Below are 17,876 nucleotides of genomic sequence, written 5' to 3'. Positions count from 1 at the left end.
TGCATGAGCGTGTTTGATAGGAGTGAATGGAGACAAATGGTTTTTAATACTTGACGTGCTGTTGGAGTGTGAACAAAGTAACATTTATGAAGGGATTCAGGGAAACCAGCAGGCCGGACTTGAGTCCTGGAGATGGGAAGTACAGTGCCTGCACTCTGAAGGAGGGGTGTTAATGTTGCAGTTTAAAAACTGTAGTGTAAAGCACCCTTCTGGCAAGACAGTGATAGAGTGAATGATGGTGAAAGTTTTTCTTTTTCGGGCCACCCTGCCTTGGTGGGAATCGGCCAGTGTGATAATAAAAATAATTCGCATTTTTGGTGTCATAAATTTCAGAAGATTCTCTACCATTTCAGAAGTTAAAAGAAATTTTCTCTAAATCATGGTACTGCCAACACTTAGTTTCAGATGTCACAAAAGTGAAAGGGTTTAATGATAATGTTGACTAACTCCCGAATTACAAAATTAATATTTCACAATCACCCAGTTGTTTTCTGGAGTAATGGACTTGATCTGCTGATGCAGTAGAATATGGGTACAATACAATACTAGACACTGAAAGGATTAACATATTAGTGAGTCACATAAAATACACTAAATCCAAGGAAAATTATAGACAATGACAAGTGCATGTGCGAGTGAGCACAAACTGGCATAGGTATGGTAGCCAAAACAGGGAAATTTTAGGAAGGAAAAAAAAAAAAAAAGGTACACATGCAGTATGAACAAAAGCTGTCATTAAATATCTAAAACTTAAAAAAAAAAAAATCAAATGCTACACTTTACTGACAATCTTCTAGATACCTTTCAGGCATACATGAGGAACATTATGTACTAAAAATATTAAACATACATCAGACAAAAATTGCATGTAAATGTAGTACGGAGATATTGTAAGATGCACAGTACTGCAAAGTAGCTCCATAAAGAAATATGAATTACAAAGAAAGTGAAAATATTGAAAATAATAGCAGAAGTTATATATCCACACAAGATCATAAAGACAAGAACATTGGGAGGTAAGAATTTTTTTAGTACCAACAAGGAGAACAAGTTAGAGTATGTAGAAAAGAGGGAAATTTTTTCCCAGTAAAAGTAGGCCTTAGACAAGGATGTGTGATGTCACCGTGGTTGTTTAATATATTTATAGATGGGGTTGTAAGAGAAGTAAATGCGAGGGTCTTGGCAAGAGGCGTGGAGTTAAAAGATAAAGAATCACACACAGGGTGGGAGTTGTCACAGCTGCTCATTGCTGATGACACTGTGCTCTTGGGAGATTCTGAAGAGAAGCTGCAGAGATTGGTGGATGAATTTGGTAGGGTGTGCAAAAGAAGAAAATTAAAGGTGAATACAGGAAAGAGTAAGGTTATGAGGATAACAAAAAGATTAGGTGATGAAAGATTGAATATCAGATTGGAGGGAGAGAGTATGGAGGAGGTGAACGTATTCAGATATTTGGGAGTGGACGTGTCAGCGGATGGGTCTATGAAAGATGAGGTGAATCATAGAATTGATGAGGGAAAAAGAGTGAGTGGTGCACTTAGGAGTCTGTGGAGACAGAGAACTTTGTCCCTGGAGGCAAAGAGGGGAATGTATGAGAGTATAGTTTTACCAACGCTCTTATATGGGTGTGAAGCATGGGTGATGAATGTTGCAGCGAGGAGAAGGCTGGAGGCAGTGGAGATGTCATGTCTGAGGGCAATGTGTGGTGTGAATATAATGCAGAGAATTCGTAGTTTGGAAGTTAGGAGGAGGTGCGGGATTACCAAAACTGTTGTCCAGAGGGCTGAGGAAGGGTTGTTGAGGTGGTTCGGACATGTAGAGAGAATGGAGCGAAACAGAATAACTTCAAGAGTGTATCAGTCTGTAGTGGAAGGAAGGCGGGGTAGGGGTCGGCCTAGGAAGGGTTGGAGGGAGGGGGTAAAGGAGGTTTTGTGTGCGAGGGGCTTGGACTTCCAGCAGGCATGCGTGAGCGTGTTTGATAGGAGTGAATGGAGACAAATGGTTTTTAATACTTGACGTGCTGTTGGAGTGTGAGCAAAGTAACATTTATGAAGGGATTCAGGGAAACCGGCAGGCCGGACTTGAGTCCTGGAGATGGGAAGTACAGTGCCTGCACTCTGAAGGAGGGGTGTTAATGTTGCAGTTTAAAAACTGTAGTGTAAAGCACCCTTCTGGCAAGACAGTGATGGAGTGAATGATGGTGAAAGTTTTTCTTTTTTGGGCCACCCTGCCTTGGTGGGAATCGGCCAGTGTGATAATAAAAAAAAAAAAATAATAAAAGGAGAACAGACTGTAATTGTAAATACTGCTGAAAAGATGCTAAAAAGTATTTCACAAAACATGGTATATTGCTAGTGTGTGTGATCCAACAGGTAGCAAACTGTAATACAACCACTGCAAGCTTAAAAATTATATACAGGAGTTCCCTGCTGTATTATACAGCAGGTTGTAAAGTGAAACAGCCCTTTTTTTCACTTTCAAATGCATATAAAAGCCTGATATGTTAAAGCTAAGTGATGTAAAGTGGGGACTGCCTGTAGTATGATAAAAAAAAAAAAAGCAAGCATGACTCTGCTCTTGTAACTACAAAAAGGAAAATATATACTGTATACAGGAGGGCTAATACAGTGGTTTTCAATTACCCATTCTTCATTTATTAAGACTTCCTGCAATAAATATATTCACCACTCACTATAAACTAAGGATGAAAATATTTTAAAGCAAGTAAAGTGTGTACTGTATATGCAATTTTTAGGCCTAGCTCTATTGTTCACTTTATATATAAGTGTAAACATCTTCTGTAAGCTATGCGTGTCGTAAGAGTCAACTAAAATGCTGGGAGCAAGGGGCTAGTAACCCCTTCTGTATACATTACTAAAGCTAAAAAGAGAAACTTTTGTTATTCTTTCTGGGCCACCCTGCCTCAGTGAGAAACAGCTAACTTGTTGAAAGAAATGTGTAAACATGTTATCAGGCTTTTTATATGCATTTGAAAATGAAAAAAAGGCTATGTTTCACTTCACAGCAATAGCCCAGAACCTAACCTGCTATATAAGCAGGGCTCTCCAATATATAAAACCCACCCTCAACTTTTTTCCTAACCACATTAAGAGTTTTGAGAAGTACACTTACTTTAGCTTATGAATGGTGTTCTCCCCTCGTCTTGGTCCTCTCCTTTGTGCATTGCGAAAGCCACCTCCAAACCCACCGAAGAGTCCACCAAATGGCCCACCTCCACCAAAGAAGTGGCCAAAGAGGTCTTCTGCCCCTGCAAAGTTGTTGTCTCCTTCCTGGTAATAGAATATAGTTTTTGTCAATTTATTAGGGATATACCTTAGAATAATGATTACTTTAAACAACACAGTAAACAATTATTTTTCTTTAAAACTTAAGAGCAGAGCTGCAAATAGGAAAACTCTTGATACCACTCAAGGCAAAGTTACACCCTCAACTCACCCAACATCAAGAAGGAGTGCTGGATGGGAAGTCTAGCTCAGGCTGGGAGTCCTATTCTGCATGACTTAATATAACAAGTTAGCTACTGTGCAAGTATCACAGATAAAGGTAGCAACACACTGCCAATGTATCAAACTTTGTTAATCTTTTCATTGTCAGTCGCTGGATCTACGTCATTGAGGCCAGTGTCACTCGAAAAAACACACGTTTTAAATCAGAGCCCTCAAATTTCCTGTGAGCAGTAAATTTTGGCAGTGACCCTCTGACCTTATTTCTTTGCTAAAATAACAAAGGAATTTTCTTGAATAGTTTTCATAGTTTTATTGGCATTTTCTTGGTGCCACTTGATAAATAGTGAAATGGAGATGATTCTGGTTGTTTTCAGACCAGAAAAAGGCATCAAATTGGTAGAAATCTTCAAGTTTTGGCTTTTAGCAATTTTCTTTAAGGGTAGGAGCTCAGCCCTTTTCATTATTTAATACTAGATGTGCTTCAATTATTGGGATGGCCTAAACCATAAAGCATTCTTGGTTATATTTCATATATTAACCAAGAAACAGGGAAAAACTTTTTAGTGTGCACAAAGATGATGACTGAATCAAAATGGAGGATGAGGAGAGATTTGAGGATATGATGAAGGAATAAAGGAAAGGTAATTCTAGTGGCTGCAATACCTTCGGTGTTTGTTTTGGACTGTTTTTAACCCTAAGAGTGGTCGTCATGTAGATCTTTGTTACAGTTGCCTAGGTGCCTCAATTAGATCTGTTTTAAGCACAACTCCCTCAAACAGTAGTTAATTCTGATCTAGATACGAGAAAATTGGCCTGTGTGGTGAACATACATAAAAAAAAAAAAAAAAATCCTGTGCCACATGGTCCATGATGGGAAAAGCAGAACTCTGACCTTGTTTGGTTAACCCTTTCAGGGTCTCCAGGCCCTCTCCGAGACTTGTTCTCAGGGTCCCCAAATTTAAAAAAAAAAATTTTTCTTACAAAAAAGATAGAGAATCTTTTCCCGATCATAATGACACCAAAAGTATGAAATTTGATGGAAAACTTACGGAATTATGCTCTCGCGAAGTTTGCGGTCTCGACAATGTTTACACATTGAGCCCTATTTTCAGCCAATTCCAGTGTACTAGTCGACAAAAATCATAACTATTTCATTAGAACTCAATTTTTTCTATCAAATGAGTACAAGAAAAAACTCACTCACTGATTTCAACTATCCAATAAAGTGGTCAGAATTTAGCAATTTTGCCAATTTCACACAAATTTCAAAAGATGCCAATTTCCGAATAGGGTCCAGAATAAACAATAAAGACATTCCTGGTACTAAAATAAGTTCTCTGCTCATTAGTTACATCCCCAAGCCCCTCTTATATTTCTTTGGCTTTCCACTTTGAATTTTTATTCTTACAAAAAATAGAAGATTTACTGTTATGCAGACTACTACATTAGTGTAGAAATGGTATAAATAATATCAGTGCACTTGTGAAAGAATATTAGACTCGCCAGTTGACGTGTATTGGACGCTTGGCATGATCTGTTTACTTTTGAACTTTGGTAATAATCGAACATTTCTGCTATTTTGAGCTCAATTTCAAGGTACTTTTCATTGTAAACTAATCAAAATCATCTCAATTTCTGTAATATGTCTTCCATTCTATAAAATGAGACCAGGAAAACTAGAATACAACAATAAATACCATTACGAAAATACAGTGCAAAGTCGCTGTTTTAATCCAAAAACACTCAGTTTTTTTTTTTTTTCTCATTACGCACTGTGTGCTGCAGGATTTTTTTTATACTGCACACAATGACCACAGACCCATTCTTTCATATGTAGAACTACCAGCTTTCACACTAGATTTGAGGGTGCTAGAATTTAGGCGTACTAGTACGTCAAAAACCCTGGGGCATAAGCAGTACTAGTACGGCCAAAACCCTGAAAGGGTTAAAAATAAAAAGTTTTTTTTTCTAGGATGGTTTTTATTTTATTAGGCGTTTCTTGGTATCATTTGATAGAAAGGATTTGTTTGCTCCAGGATCAGAAGTAGCTTGAAATTGCGCTCAAAGTACCAGAAATATTTTTGCAGCCAATTTTCCAGAGGATAGAGAATCTTTTTCTGAAGGTAATAAAACAAAGTATTAAGCTTGATCAAAAATTGACAGAATTATGCTTTAGTGAATTTTGCTCTATCAGTAATATTTATGCATTGGCAATTTTGCCCACGGACTCCTATTTTCAGCCAATTACACTGTTCCATTAGACTAAATTCTTAGCTATTTTGCTAGCACGTGTTCCATTTTATTTACTGAGCACAAGTCGTCGCCTAATCAATTATTTCAACTACCCAATAAAATGATGGGAAATTGGTAATTTTTCCAATTTCAAAGTTCAAACTATTCCAATTTCAATATAGGGTCCAGAATAAACAATACAGGCATTCCTGGCACTAATATAACATTTCCTCTGTTTAGTAGTTATGTTTCCAGGCCTTACAGATGAATTCCACATTAATTTTTTATTCACAAATTTTTATTCACACCAAATAATGGAAGATTTACTGTTAAGCAATATTGTAATAATTGTATAAATAATATTAGCACATTCGTGAATGCACATTAGAGCCACCAATCAAAATAATCTCAAAATCATCACACAACTGAAAAAACATACAAAAATACACCGCAAAGTCGCTGTTTTAATCCAAAAACATGGTCGCAGTTTTTTTCTCATGGACTCTGTGCTGCAGGATCTGTTTTACATATATGGTGCACACTTACCACAGATGCATTCTCTCATATCTAGGCCCAAATTTATCGCTCACAGCTTATCAGAGTGAACAGTGAAAGGGGGTTAAATATAAAATAAGGGACTGGGGAAGAAATATCCATTGTGTCAAGAGCCAGCAACTGCATCTATAACATGACCAATATAGTCAGAACTGGGCAAATAGCTGCTAGAGTAATATAATGCTATAACTATTATTTTAGAAACTTTACCAAAATTTCAGAAATGGTCATTAAATTTTATGTAAATCATGAAACTTGGCCTATCTCTTGACCAAATTATTTACAGTGCTTTGCATGTAGATAAATTCATGTTAAGCACTAAACTCATATGGGTCATTCTGCACAAGATGTGGTTAGGGCTTGATCCTTCATGTGCTGAGCATGATGCACACACTTCCTATTTGTACTTGCCTACTTCTCTTTGCATGCTGAGAAAACCTTCACAAAAGCCTTTTAGCTGTACCTTTGCTCTTAAAGGCCTACCAACAAGAACAAATTACATGTAATGAACATCAAATCCAGCCATTAACTTTTCCAGCCTGTCTTCTTTATCTCCTGACTCTACAGTATGCATCTTTACCACTTCAAGGCAAACTGGGAGACTAATTTTTGGTAAAGTATTAACATTAAGGAGTTTGAAACGTCTCTTACTTACCTGGAGTCCTTTCATGCCATACCGATCGTAGATCTCACGCTTCTGAGGATCTGTAAGTACTTCGTAGGCAAATGAGATCTCTTTAAACTTGTCACCAGCTGCTGGGTTTTTATCGGGGTGATATTCCTTTGCAAGTTTGCGGTAACTCTGAAGTAACATAAAAAGTATAAAAGCTACAAGTCAATATAAATTATACAATTTAAATAAAAAAAAAAAAAAAAAAAAAAAAAAAAAAAAAAAAAAAAAAAAAAAAAAAAAAAAAAGCATTAAGCTATTTTCTCTATATTTACAATGTCATACATAAACATGGCATCAGGATCGAAAAACTGCAACAACTAGGTATATGTCTAAACGATGGACCCTCAGTTTTTGGTTGGTGCGGAATCGTACAATATGGATTTCAAGCACTTTTCAGTGAAATTACCCCCCAGGTTTTGTACCTCCACTCGGAAATCATTGGTACCAGACGCATCTGCCTGAGCCGCTCATACGTTCATGACTCGCTCTTCGGCACATTAAATGTCTTATTTTAGGTTAATATAGATATTTTCATTAATTCGTCCATGATATTTTCTTCAAAATTATACAAGAAACACGTTACATAGTAATTAAACATGCCTTTGTTACTCATTCACTAAGTGTCCCTCTAGTCTTAACGCCATAGCAATAATACTAATACGTAATAATCATCACTCGAGCATAATGTCTTATTTTACATTAATATAGACATTTTCATTAATCCATCTATGATTTTTCTTCAAAATTATATAAGAAACACATTACACAGCATATAAACATGCAGTTTATATGCTATTGAGGGGTCGGTGGAGGGTAAACATTACATTTTCTCTGGTCCAGCTTCGGAAAAAACGTGTATGAATCTGCATTGGCCAAGTAACCGCCCTAAATACACAAGGCTTCGTTTACAATTCTCGGCATAAATTATTCATTACTTCTTTTGTTTATGATGGCATCTAAAGGTAGGTGTTAGAAATGATTAAACTCAGTGAACTTGGTATGTCGATGGTAATAATATGGTTGTAGGCCGCAGTGTATGTAGCCGGTAGGTACACACCTGGGAGGTAATCCGCCTGGGACCATAAATAAATACTACTCATCAACAAGAGTCTTCAATAAAGATATGTAATGTTCATTTATCATTAAAATTAATCATTTATATTTATTTCTCGCTGTTTTCTGTATGTAAAACTATAGCTATTCTCTATAAAATATATTTTTTGTTGATATTTTTGGGTGTCAAACAGATTAATTGGATTTACATTATTTCTTATGGGAAATATTACTTCGGTTTTCATCCATTTCAGATTTCGGCCAACCTTCTGGAACAGATTAATTACGAAAACTGGGGGTCTACTGTACATAATAGGGAAGTTAGCATGGGCCCCACACAACACACACACACACAACCACACACACACAACCACACACACACAACCACACACACACAACCACACACACACACAACCACACACACACAACCACACACACACAACCACACACACACAACCACACACACACAACCACACACACACAACCACACACACACAACCACACACACACAACCACACACACACAACCACACACACACAACCACACACACACAACCACACACACACAACCACACACACACACAACCACACACACACACAACCACACACACACACAACCACACACACACACAACCACACACACACACAACCACACACACACACAACCACACACACACACAACCACACACACACACAACCACACACACACAACCACACACACACAACCACACACACACAACCACACACACACAACCACACACACACAACCACACACACACACACACACACACACACACACACCACAATGCAGGTTCAAGCCCCACTGGTTCAGAGATTTGATACAAGTAATTAGGATAGGTTATATTATGTTAGTGTTAGTTTAAGCTGGGTAGTGGGTTAGAACCCATCCTATTAAACTCAACTGAACCTAACCTAAATTAACATCACAAAAACAAACCTAAACATAACCTTACCTAATGAATAGTTAATGAACAGTGAAATTCCCATAAATGATCGTGGAATCATTCCATACTGTTGAAAACACTTTCACAAAAGTTATGAAGTATGTCACACTTAAGCACTTAACATAATTTACACAGTAAACATTAGTGCAGCTTTTTTTTTTATAAAAGCTATTGATGAAATTGAGACACATGTGCAACATCTGGGTATCTTTATTGTAGACGTTTTGCCATCCAGTGGCTTTATCAATACAAATTCCAGGACATAATCTTAATTCTGAGGACATGTACATAACCTTCATGACTACGACAACTACTACTACAACTAACCCATCTCTTTGGGAAGGACCTACTTCCACTGGGGAATCCCGCCTACCAGTGACAATGCCCTTGTCTGCTACCCGTCCCATTTCCACTTGATGTTACTATATAAGCGTCAGGCGCTTTGCTTCTGCTTCAGAATCTCCACGACTATGGTGCTCTTCGCACCTACTGCTAGGTTGAGGGACTGATTACCTCATCTTCTGTACATAGTTCTCCTGTCTTCAAGTTATGTCCTGGAATTTGTATTAATAAAGCCACTGGATGGCAAAACGTCTACAATAAAGATACCCAGATGTTGCACATGTGTCTCAATTTCATCTTGTCGGTATTGTATACCATTCTTGTACATAAAACCTACTACTACTGGTATTCCGAGTCTGGATGGTATCATTGATTTGTCTGGTGTACGATACCTACAATCTTCCCCTCAAACTTATTTGTCTAGCCTATATATCCTTGAATAATGTGTGCAAGGAATTAATATAATATTACGGCCTGGGTTTGAAGACATTGAGTGTATTATAAAAAAGTAAATAGCGGTTATGCCAAAATGAAATTAAGCACTAAACCTAAATGAGTCATACAACCAAGTTCTGCCAAGCAACTAATAAATACTAACCATACCTTCTAATACACATTATTATAATTAATGGAGCACTAAACCCATAAGGGCCACAACAATGCCTAGGGAAGTGGGAGGTAATCAGATTCAACCCAAGGAAATGAAAGTCCTCTAATTCACAAATACTGACCTGGCTCTCTAATTCACAAGTCAAAATTCTGAGAATTTTTTTTTCCCTAATGTGCACAAATTAAAACTACCTCCACTAAACAAACTAGTCAATATTTACACACAGTATTATAAATTAGTGATACTCATTGGAGCCCATAAATCCAATATTTACTCCAATAAAAATTAGTATTATTTATATACCTACGAAGAAAATGAAAACGCAAGCAAACATTTTCTGCGAAAATTAAATATATTCCCCTAAGAAAAATAAATCACCATAATACCCTGAACATGTTTCAGTCTTCAAGGCTGAAGACTCCACTAAAGCCTTTTTACACCTTTTAACGCCACAGTCGCTATTAAACTATACGCCTACCATTAAATTACCACATTACAGGTCTCAAACCCCTACTGAAAGTTTCGTCCAGGAAGCACAATGTGGGAAAAATCGTATACAGAAGCCGCGAAAACAAAACCCTTTATTTCCCCGGAAGTAGTATTTAAAAACAGTAAAAGACTAACATGGCCGCCTGAAGAAGCAGCTAATGTACTTACTCTTCGAATTTCCGAGTCAGATGCGGTCCTAGAGACGCCCAAAGCTTGATAAAGTTTGTTGTCCGCCATTCCGATGCTGATCTGCGGCCACGCAATAAACGCCGAGTGAACCTCTTGTTGTGCTCGAATATTCCACCTGATCTCCGACCCTCCTTAAGCGCCTTCAAACTTCACCACATACAATCTAATCACCTTTACTTCTCCTAAATCGCTTTTTGCCGTTCTTACTCAGTCCTAATACCCTTTACCAACTATTAAAACATTTCAAGTCTCCTTACTAAACACCTAATACTCTTTAACAAACCTCAAAGGGTTCACAATGCCATAAAAAAAACTAACAAGACAGCTGACTCTCCGAGACGTTGCTGGCGCCTGACTGGGTTGGCTTACAAGTATATCTGGCAGACTATACAACCAGCTGATGCAAACATAAATGTAAACTTTGCCAAATGGACTATTGCCATATTTGACGTCATTATGTGCTGAATTCGTTGCGATTTGATCAAATTGTTGAATTCAAAGACAATTCACTCAATGTTCAAGAAATATCAAAGCAATTCATACACAGTAGCATATTGCCAGCCATTTCGGAAAATACCCTGACTTTGCTTATTGTAAATAACTAAAATGACTTGAATTTGTTAAAACCCAACCATACCTTGCTTAGATATAAGGTAATATATATTTTAGAACCACACGTAAACTACACTATAAGTCACTCTGTCTGACTTTTTTGGGTTATCCTAGGTTCTCTACACATATGCTGCTATGTATGATAATTCTATGTAACTGTATTTGTGTATATCTGAATAAATTTACTTACTTACTTACTTACTAATGTTTTTGTTGTTGCATTCATGTCTGCATAAATAACTCGTTACGTAACCAGATTATTATTATTATTATTATTATTATTATTATTATTATTATTATTATTATTATTATTATTATCAAAAAGATTACGTAACCAAATTTCAACATGTAAATAGTTCATTACCACTGCAACTTAGCTATCAAAACTTGGCAGCCACTCCTTGAACCCATTATGTGCCTTTGTATTTAAAATAACTGGTTTAGCGCTGCCTGATAATCATAATAATTTCTTAACATAAAACAAAATTATTCACTTCAAATGCATATGATTTTACAGACATATCCTGGGGCAAAAGCCAATGATGCCTGGTAGGCAACACACTCGCCTCACACTGACCGTCCTTGATTCAATCCCGGACAAAGTTTATTCTCTATAAGGATTACAACCTGTCGGTATTGTATACCATTTTGATGTTCAAGGATTACAATGTTGATTTTACAGGGTAAGTTTATTCAGGTATACGCAAATACAGTTACATAGATTATCATACATAGCAGCATATGTGTGGAGAACCTGGGATAATCCAAAAAAGTCAGACAGAGTGACTTATTTCCATCGGGGTCTTTTTATTTTATTATTATAATATACAGGTTATAATATTATTATTCTGTAATGAAGATAACATCTTATTATCATACTAAAAAGACTATCTACTACACGAGGGTCATTAAAACTATCTACAATACGAGGGTCATTCCTAAGAAATAAGGTAAAATTACACGTGTGTTAGCTAAAAAATAAAAAATCATTCCCCTCCTTTTCTGTAGCTACATTCATCGGGCACCTTTTGGCACTCTTCTTGAACTGGTTCATGCTGTGACTGGCTTTGACATGTGCGGGCAGTCTGTTCCATTTCTTTATTGCTGTACAATAAAAGGTAAAGTTAAGACACATGTGCAGCATCTGAGTATCTTTATTGTAGACGTTTCGCCATCCAGTGGCTTTATCAATACAAATTCCTGGAATTTGTATTGATAAAGGAAGGAGCACTGCAGAAATCCCATCGACCCAAGCTGGCCAAGTCTATCTCACACTCATGTATTGTTCTAACCTATTTTTAAAACTATACAACGTTTTAGTTTCAATAGCGTTACTCGGGAGTTCCACTCATCTACAACTCTTTTATCAAACCAGTGTTTTCCTATATCCTTTGTATATCTATTTTTTTTCAACTTGTACTCACTGCTACGAGTCCTGTCTTGGCTAGCTATTCTTAGCACGAACGAACGAAAGTTCAGGTAAGATCCCAAATGGGATGAGCGGGGAAGACGGGACAGACGAAGAATAGTGCTGGAGAGGAATTTTCTTAGTCGTAGAAATAGAGCCAGGGCTTAACCCAGCAGCGAAGGCGATCGTGGGACAGATATTGAGAAGAGAAATTCAGGCTCTTCTGTTGGGACTCCGGTTGGGTGAGCTGGGAGGACGGGACAGGCGACGTTTAGAGCTAGAGAGGAGTGTAGAACTGAGCTAAGGCGAACGTGGATCAGAGAATGGTACCTGTCAGAGAAGGTACCTGTCATAGAATCCAAGGTTATTTGTAAATAGGGTTAGGAGCAGGATCATGCAAGGAGTAGAAAAGGTTGTGTTGGTTTGTGGGTCTGCGAATGTCTTCGTCAATGAGAGTGGTCCAGTAGTCATGTCGTGTCTCAAGTTTGTCTATCTGTCTGTCACTGAGCGTCTTCCAGTACAGATTCAGCGCAGGGATGTCTAATTGGGCATGGAGAGACTCACTTGTGGCGAAGTCCTCCCATCTGACATCAAGCACCCAGCGCAGCGCCTTGTTCTGGACACGCTGCAGTTTAAGTAAGTTTGTTTTTGCTGCAAGAGAGAGGGCTAGAGGAGAGTAAGTTATCAGAGGACGTATTAGGGATTTGTAGAGGTGTAGTCTGGTGCGTTGAGAGGCGTGTTTCAGCTTGTAGAGGCCCGCAAGGGCCTTACTAGCTATTACATGCCTTGAGTGAATGTGTCCGTGTAAACGAAGAAGGTAGTCAAGATTAACGCCAAGGACAGTGACAGATTGTGTGATGGGGATGTAAGTGCGGGTGTCAGCTGTTCTGAGCTCGACAGGTAATGGAGGATCATGTTTCCTGTAGTTAAAATACGTAATGCTGGATTTAACTGCATTGGTTTTGATCCTCCATTTTTGTTCCCAGATGGCTATCCTGTCTACCTCATTTTGTGTTTTGTGTGTGAATGTATCTATATTGGCATGAGTGATAAGTTGTGTAATGTCGTCTGCATAGGCTAGTGTGATGGAGTTGTGGTATACAGGTGTTGGAATGTGTAATGCTACCTGGCGAATGTGAGTCGACTACTCGGAGCATCACGACGGACGACGCCAAGGAAGGTAAAAACATTGTTGTTGTTGGGGATAGCCAGATTAGGTACATGGATAGGGCATTCTGCTTGAAGGATAGGAGTAGGAGGCAGAGAGTGTGTTTTCCTGGGGCTGGGATGAAGGATATTGTTAGCCGTCTGGATGACATCATGAGAGGTAATGGGAGCAATCCTATTATCTGTCTCAGTGCTGGAGGCAACGATGTTGGCAGACGTAGGAGTGAGGACCTGATTAGCAGGTATAGGTCAGCAATAGAGATAATTAGGAGGAAGGGTGGGAAACCTGTCATATGTGGCATTTTGCCAAGGAGAGGAGTTGGAAATGAATGGTTGTCCAGAGCAATTGGTGTCAATTGCTGGCTGGACAAATACTGTAAGGAAAATGCGGTAACATTCATTGACAACTGGGACCTCTTCTATGGCAGAAATGACATGTATGCCAAGGATGGGGTTCACTTATCTAGGTGTGGGGTGGGAGCACTGGCCAATGCAGTGGAGGGAGCTGTTAGGTCTTTAAACTAGGAATAGTTAGTGGTATGGGTTTTTGCAGGAAAACTGTGAAGTCTCAGGGTAGTAATATGAGTACTAGGAGAACTAGTAATAGGCAAAATAAGGTGGATATTGGAAAGCCAGTGGCACTAATTGACAAGGACAGTAATAGGTTTAGTGGAATAACAGAAAGGAGCAGGAAGGGTAAAGAGAGAGGAGGGTCTTTAAGTATTTATTACACAAATAGTCGCAGTGCTAGGAATAAGATAGACGAGTTGAGACTAGTTGCTAGTGCAGGTAACATAGATGTATTTGCCATTACTGAGACGTGGTTTAATTCAAAAAGTCGGGACATGCCTGCGGAATGTCACATTCAGGGTTTTAAACTGTTCCAAGTAGATAGAAGTATCGGGAAGGGGGGTGGGGTGGCACTGTATGTCCGAGATCGCTTGAACTGTTGCATAAAAACGGGTATTAAGTCTGAAGTAACACATACAGAGTCTGTTTGGATAGAATTTTCAGAGGGGCATGAAAAGTTAATTTTAGGTGTGATATACCATCCCCCAAATTTAGATAGGGACCAGGGTAGACTACTATGGGAGGAAATTGTTAGGGCCACAAGGCACGATAATGTAGTAATTCTAGGAGACTTTAACTTTAGTCATATTGATTGGAATTTCTTGACTGGGAATTTAGAATCATACGACTTCTTAGAAGTAGTTCAGGATTGTTTTTTGAAGCAGTTTGTGACACAACCTACAAGGGGTAATAACCTGCTTGACTTAGTTCTGGCAAACAATGAATCCCTTGTTAATAATTTAGAAGTTTCAGAGGAACTGGGTGCTAGCGACCACAAATCAATTACATTTAGAATTGAATGGAAGTATGATAGTAGGGATAACTCAGTAACAGTCCCAGATTTTCGCTTAGCAGATTACGATAGGCTTAGAGAACACTTATCATCTGTTGACTGGGGTAACGAAGAGAGCTATCAGTATGACAGTTTTCTGAACACAATACATGCTGCTCAAAGAACGTTTATCCCTTATAAAGAAATTAGATCAAATAGAAATGACCCAAAATGGATGAATAATAGGCTGAAATATCTACTAGGGCATAAGAAAGGAATTTATAGGCGTATCAAAAGAGGCAAGGGTCATCTTATGAATCAGTATATTGACATTAAGAGGGACATTAAAAAGGGGATAAGAAAAGCTAAAAGGGACTATGAAATTAAAGTTGCTAGGGATTCTAAAACTAACCCAAAAAGTTTTTTCCAGGTATATAGAACAAAAGTCAGAGATAAGATAGGTCCCCTTAAAAATAACTATGGGCATCTTACTGACAAAGAGAATGAAATGTGCTCGATTTTAAATAATTATTTTCTCTCGGTTTTTACACAGGAAGACACTAATAATATTCCGGTAATTAATTTTTATAGTGGGCCAGAAGAAGATAAATTATGTAACATCACAGTCACTAGTGAAATGGTTGTGAAGCAGATAGACCGACTGAAGCAAAATAAGTCACCGGGTCCTGATGAGGTTTTTTCAAGGGTTCTAAAGGAATGCAAAATGGAAGTCTGTGAACCATTAACTAATATTTTTAATTTATCTCTTCAAACAGGTGTAGTGTCTGATATGTGGAAGATGGCTAATGTAATTCCTATTTTTAAAACAGGGGACAAGTCGTTACCGTCAAATTACCGCCCAATAAGCCTGACCTCAATTGTAGGCAAATTACTAGAGTCAATTATAGCCGAGATTATAAGAAGCCATCTCGATAAGCATAGCTTGATTAATGATACTCAGCATGGATTCACAAGAGGCCGGTCTTGTCTAACTAATTTATTAACTTTCTTCAGTAAAGCTTTTGAGGCTGTTGACCACGATAAAGAATTTGATATTGTTTACTTAGATTTTAGTAAGGCATTTGATAGAGTTCCGCACCAAAGACTGTTGAAGAAAGTAGCAGCTCATGGCATTGGGGGAAGGGTGCTCTCGTGGATCGAATCATGGCTCACAGACAGGAAGCAGAGAGTGTCCATAAATGGGGTTAAATCCGAGTGGGGATCAGTAACAAGTGGCGTTCCACAGGGATCAGTCTTGGGCCCGTTGTTGTTTAAAATATATATCAATGATCTTGATGAAGGAATTACTAGTGATATGAGCAAATTCGCCGATGACACGAAGATAGGTAGGATAATTGATTCAAACGTAGATGTTAGAGAACTTCAGGAGGATTTAGACAAACTCTACTCTTGGTCAGAAAAGTGGCAGATGCAGTTCAATGTAGATAAATGTAAGGTTCTGAAGCTCGGGAGTGTCCATAACCCTAGCACTTATAAGTTAAATAATGTAGAACTTAGCCATACAGATTGCGAAAAGGACTTGGGGGTTATGGTAAGCAGCAACCCTAAACCAAGACAGCAATGCCTAAGTGTACGTAATAAGGCAAATAGATTACTGGGATTTATATCAAGAAGTGTAAGCAACAGAAGTCCAGAGGTCATACTGCAGCTTTATACATCATTAGTAATGCCTCACCTAGATTATGCAGCTCAATTCTGGTCTCCATATTACAGAATGGACATAAATTCGTTAGAAAACATTCAGCGTAGGATGACTAAATTAATACATAGCATTAGAAATCTTCCTTATGAAGAAAGATTGAAGACTCTTAAGTTACATTCACTTGTTAGACGAAGAATGAGGGGAGACCTGATCGAAGTGTATAAGTGAAAGATAGGTATTAATAAAGGGGATATTAACAAGGTCTTGAGGATATCTCTCCAAGAGAGAACCCGCAGTAATGGATTTAAATTAGATAAGTTTAGATTTAGAAAGGACATAGGAAAGTATTGGTTTGGAAATAGGGTAGTTGATGAGTGGAACAGTCTACCTAGTTGGGTTATTGAGGCTAGGACTTTGGGTAGTTTCAAATTTAGGTTGGATAAGTACATAAGTGGGAGGGGTTGGATTTGAAAGGGACTTGCACATCGGAGCCTGTTTCTTGGGTGGCATTGAAAATTGGGTTGGTCAAATGTTTGTTAGTGGGATGAATTGTAAAGGATCTGCCTAGTATGGGCCAACAGGCCTGCTGCAGTGTTCCTCCTTTCTTATGTTCTTATGTTCTTATGTTCTTATGTCGTTGGTGTATAAAATGTAGAGGGTAGGGGAGAGGACATTCAGATGTGGAATTCATCTTCCTGCGCAAGAGATCGATGGCTCTTGTGCAGGAAAATTGACGATTCACTTGATCTTCCTATTCCAGCCAGCGATTTCATCGACCTTGTTGAAATATGTGTTGGCTTTACGTGTTTCTCTTTCGAAAATCGCCTCTTTCAGCAGACTTTTGGACTACCCATGGGTTCGCCACTCAGTGCGGTCCTGGCGAACCTATACATGGAACATCTAGAAGCCGAACGTTTCTCCACCATTATTCCTTCGTCTGTCACCTGGCTCCGTTATGTTGACGACATTCTCCTCATAACTCCTAGATGCTTCAACGTTCAAGCTCTCCAAGACAAGCTCAACCAGGTCGAGCCTTCAATCCAGTTCACACTTGAAGAAGTCGACAACACTTTTCCTTTCCTTGATGTTCTTCTCTGCAAAGCTGACCAC

The 17,876-nt window shown here is 38.4% G+C and overlaps 1 protein-coding gene across 1 annotated transcript in view; it reads right to left on the bottom strand.

The window, feature by feature from the left end:
- LOC128692091 (dnaJ homolog subfamily A member 2) overlaps nt 1-10,902 on the bottom strand; it is a 55,634-nt gene extending 44,732 nt beyond the window's left edge. Inside the window, exons 1-3 of the mRNA XM_070085161.1 lie at nt 10,554-10,902; nt 6,910-7,056; nt 3,133-3,290 (exon numbers count right to left, since the gene is read on the bottom strand). Of these exons, the coding sequence (XP_069941262.1) occupies nt 3,133-3,290; nt 6,910-7,056; nt 10,554-10,622 (374 nt within the window). The 5' untranslated portion in view covers nt 10,623-10,902. The remainder of the gene's footprint in view (nt 1-3,132; nt 3,291-6,909; nt 7,057-10,553) is intronic.
- Nucleotides 10,903-17,876: the final 6,974 nt, after the last annotated feature.

The sequence above is a fragment of the Cherax quadricarinatus genome, chromosome 15, assembly GCF_038502225.1.
Source record: "Cherax quadricarinatus isolate ZL_2023a chromosome 15, ASM3850222v1, whole genome shotgun sequence".
NCBI classification, from domain to species: Eukaryota; Metazoa; Arthropoda; class Malacostraca; order Decapoda; family Parastacidae; genus Cherax; species Cherax quadricarinatus.
Note: the sequence above shows the minus strand (reverse complement) of the source record. Positions and strands in the feature narration are given on the sequence as shown.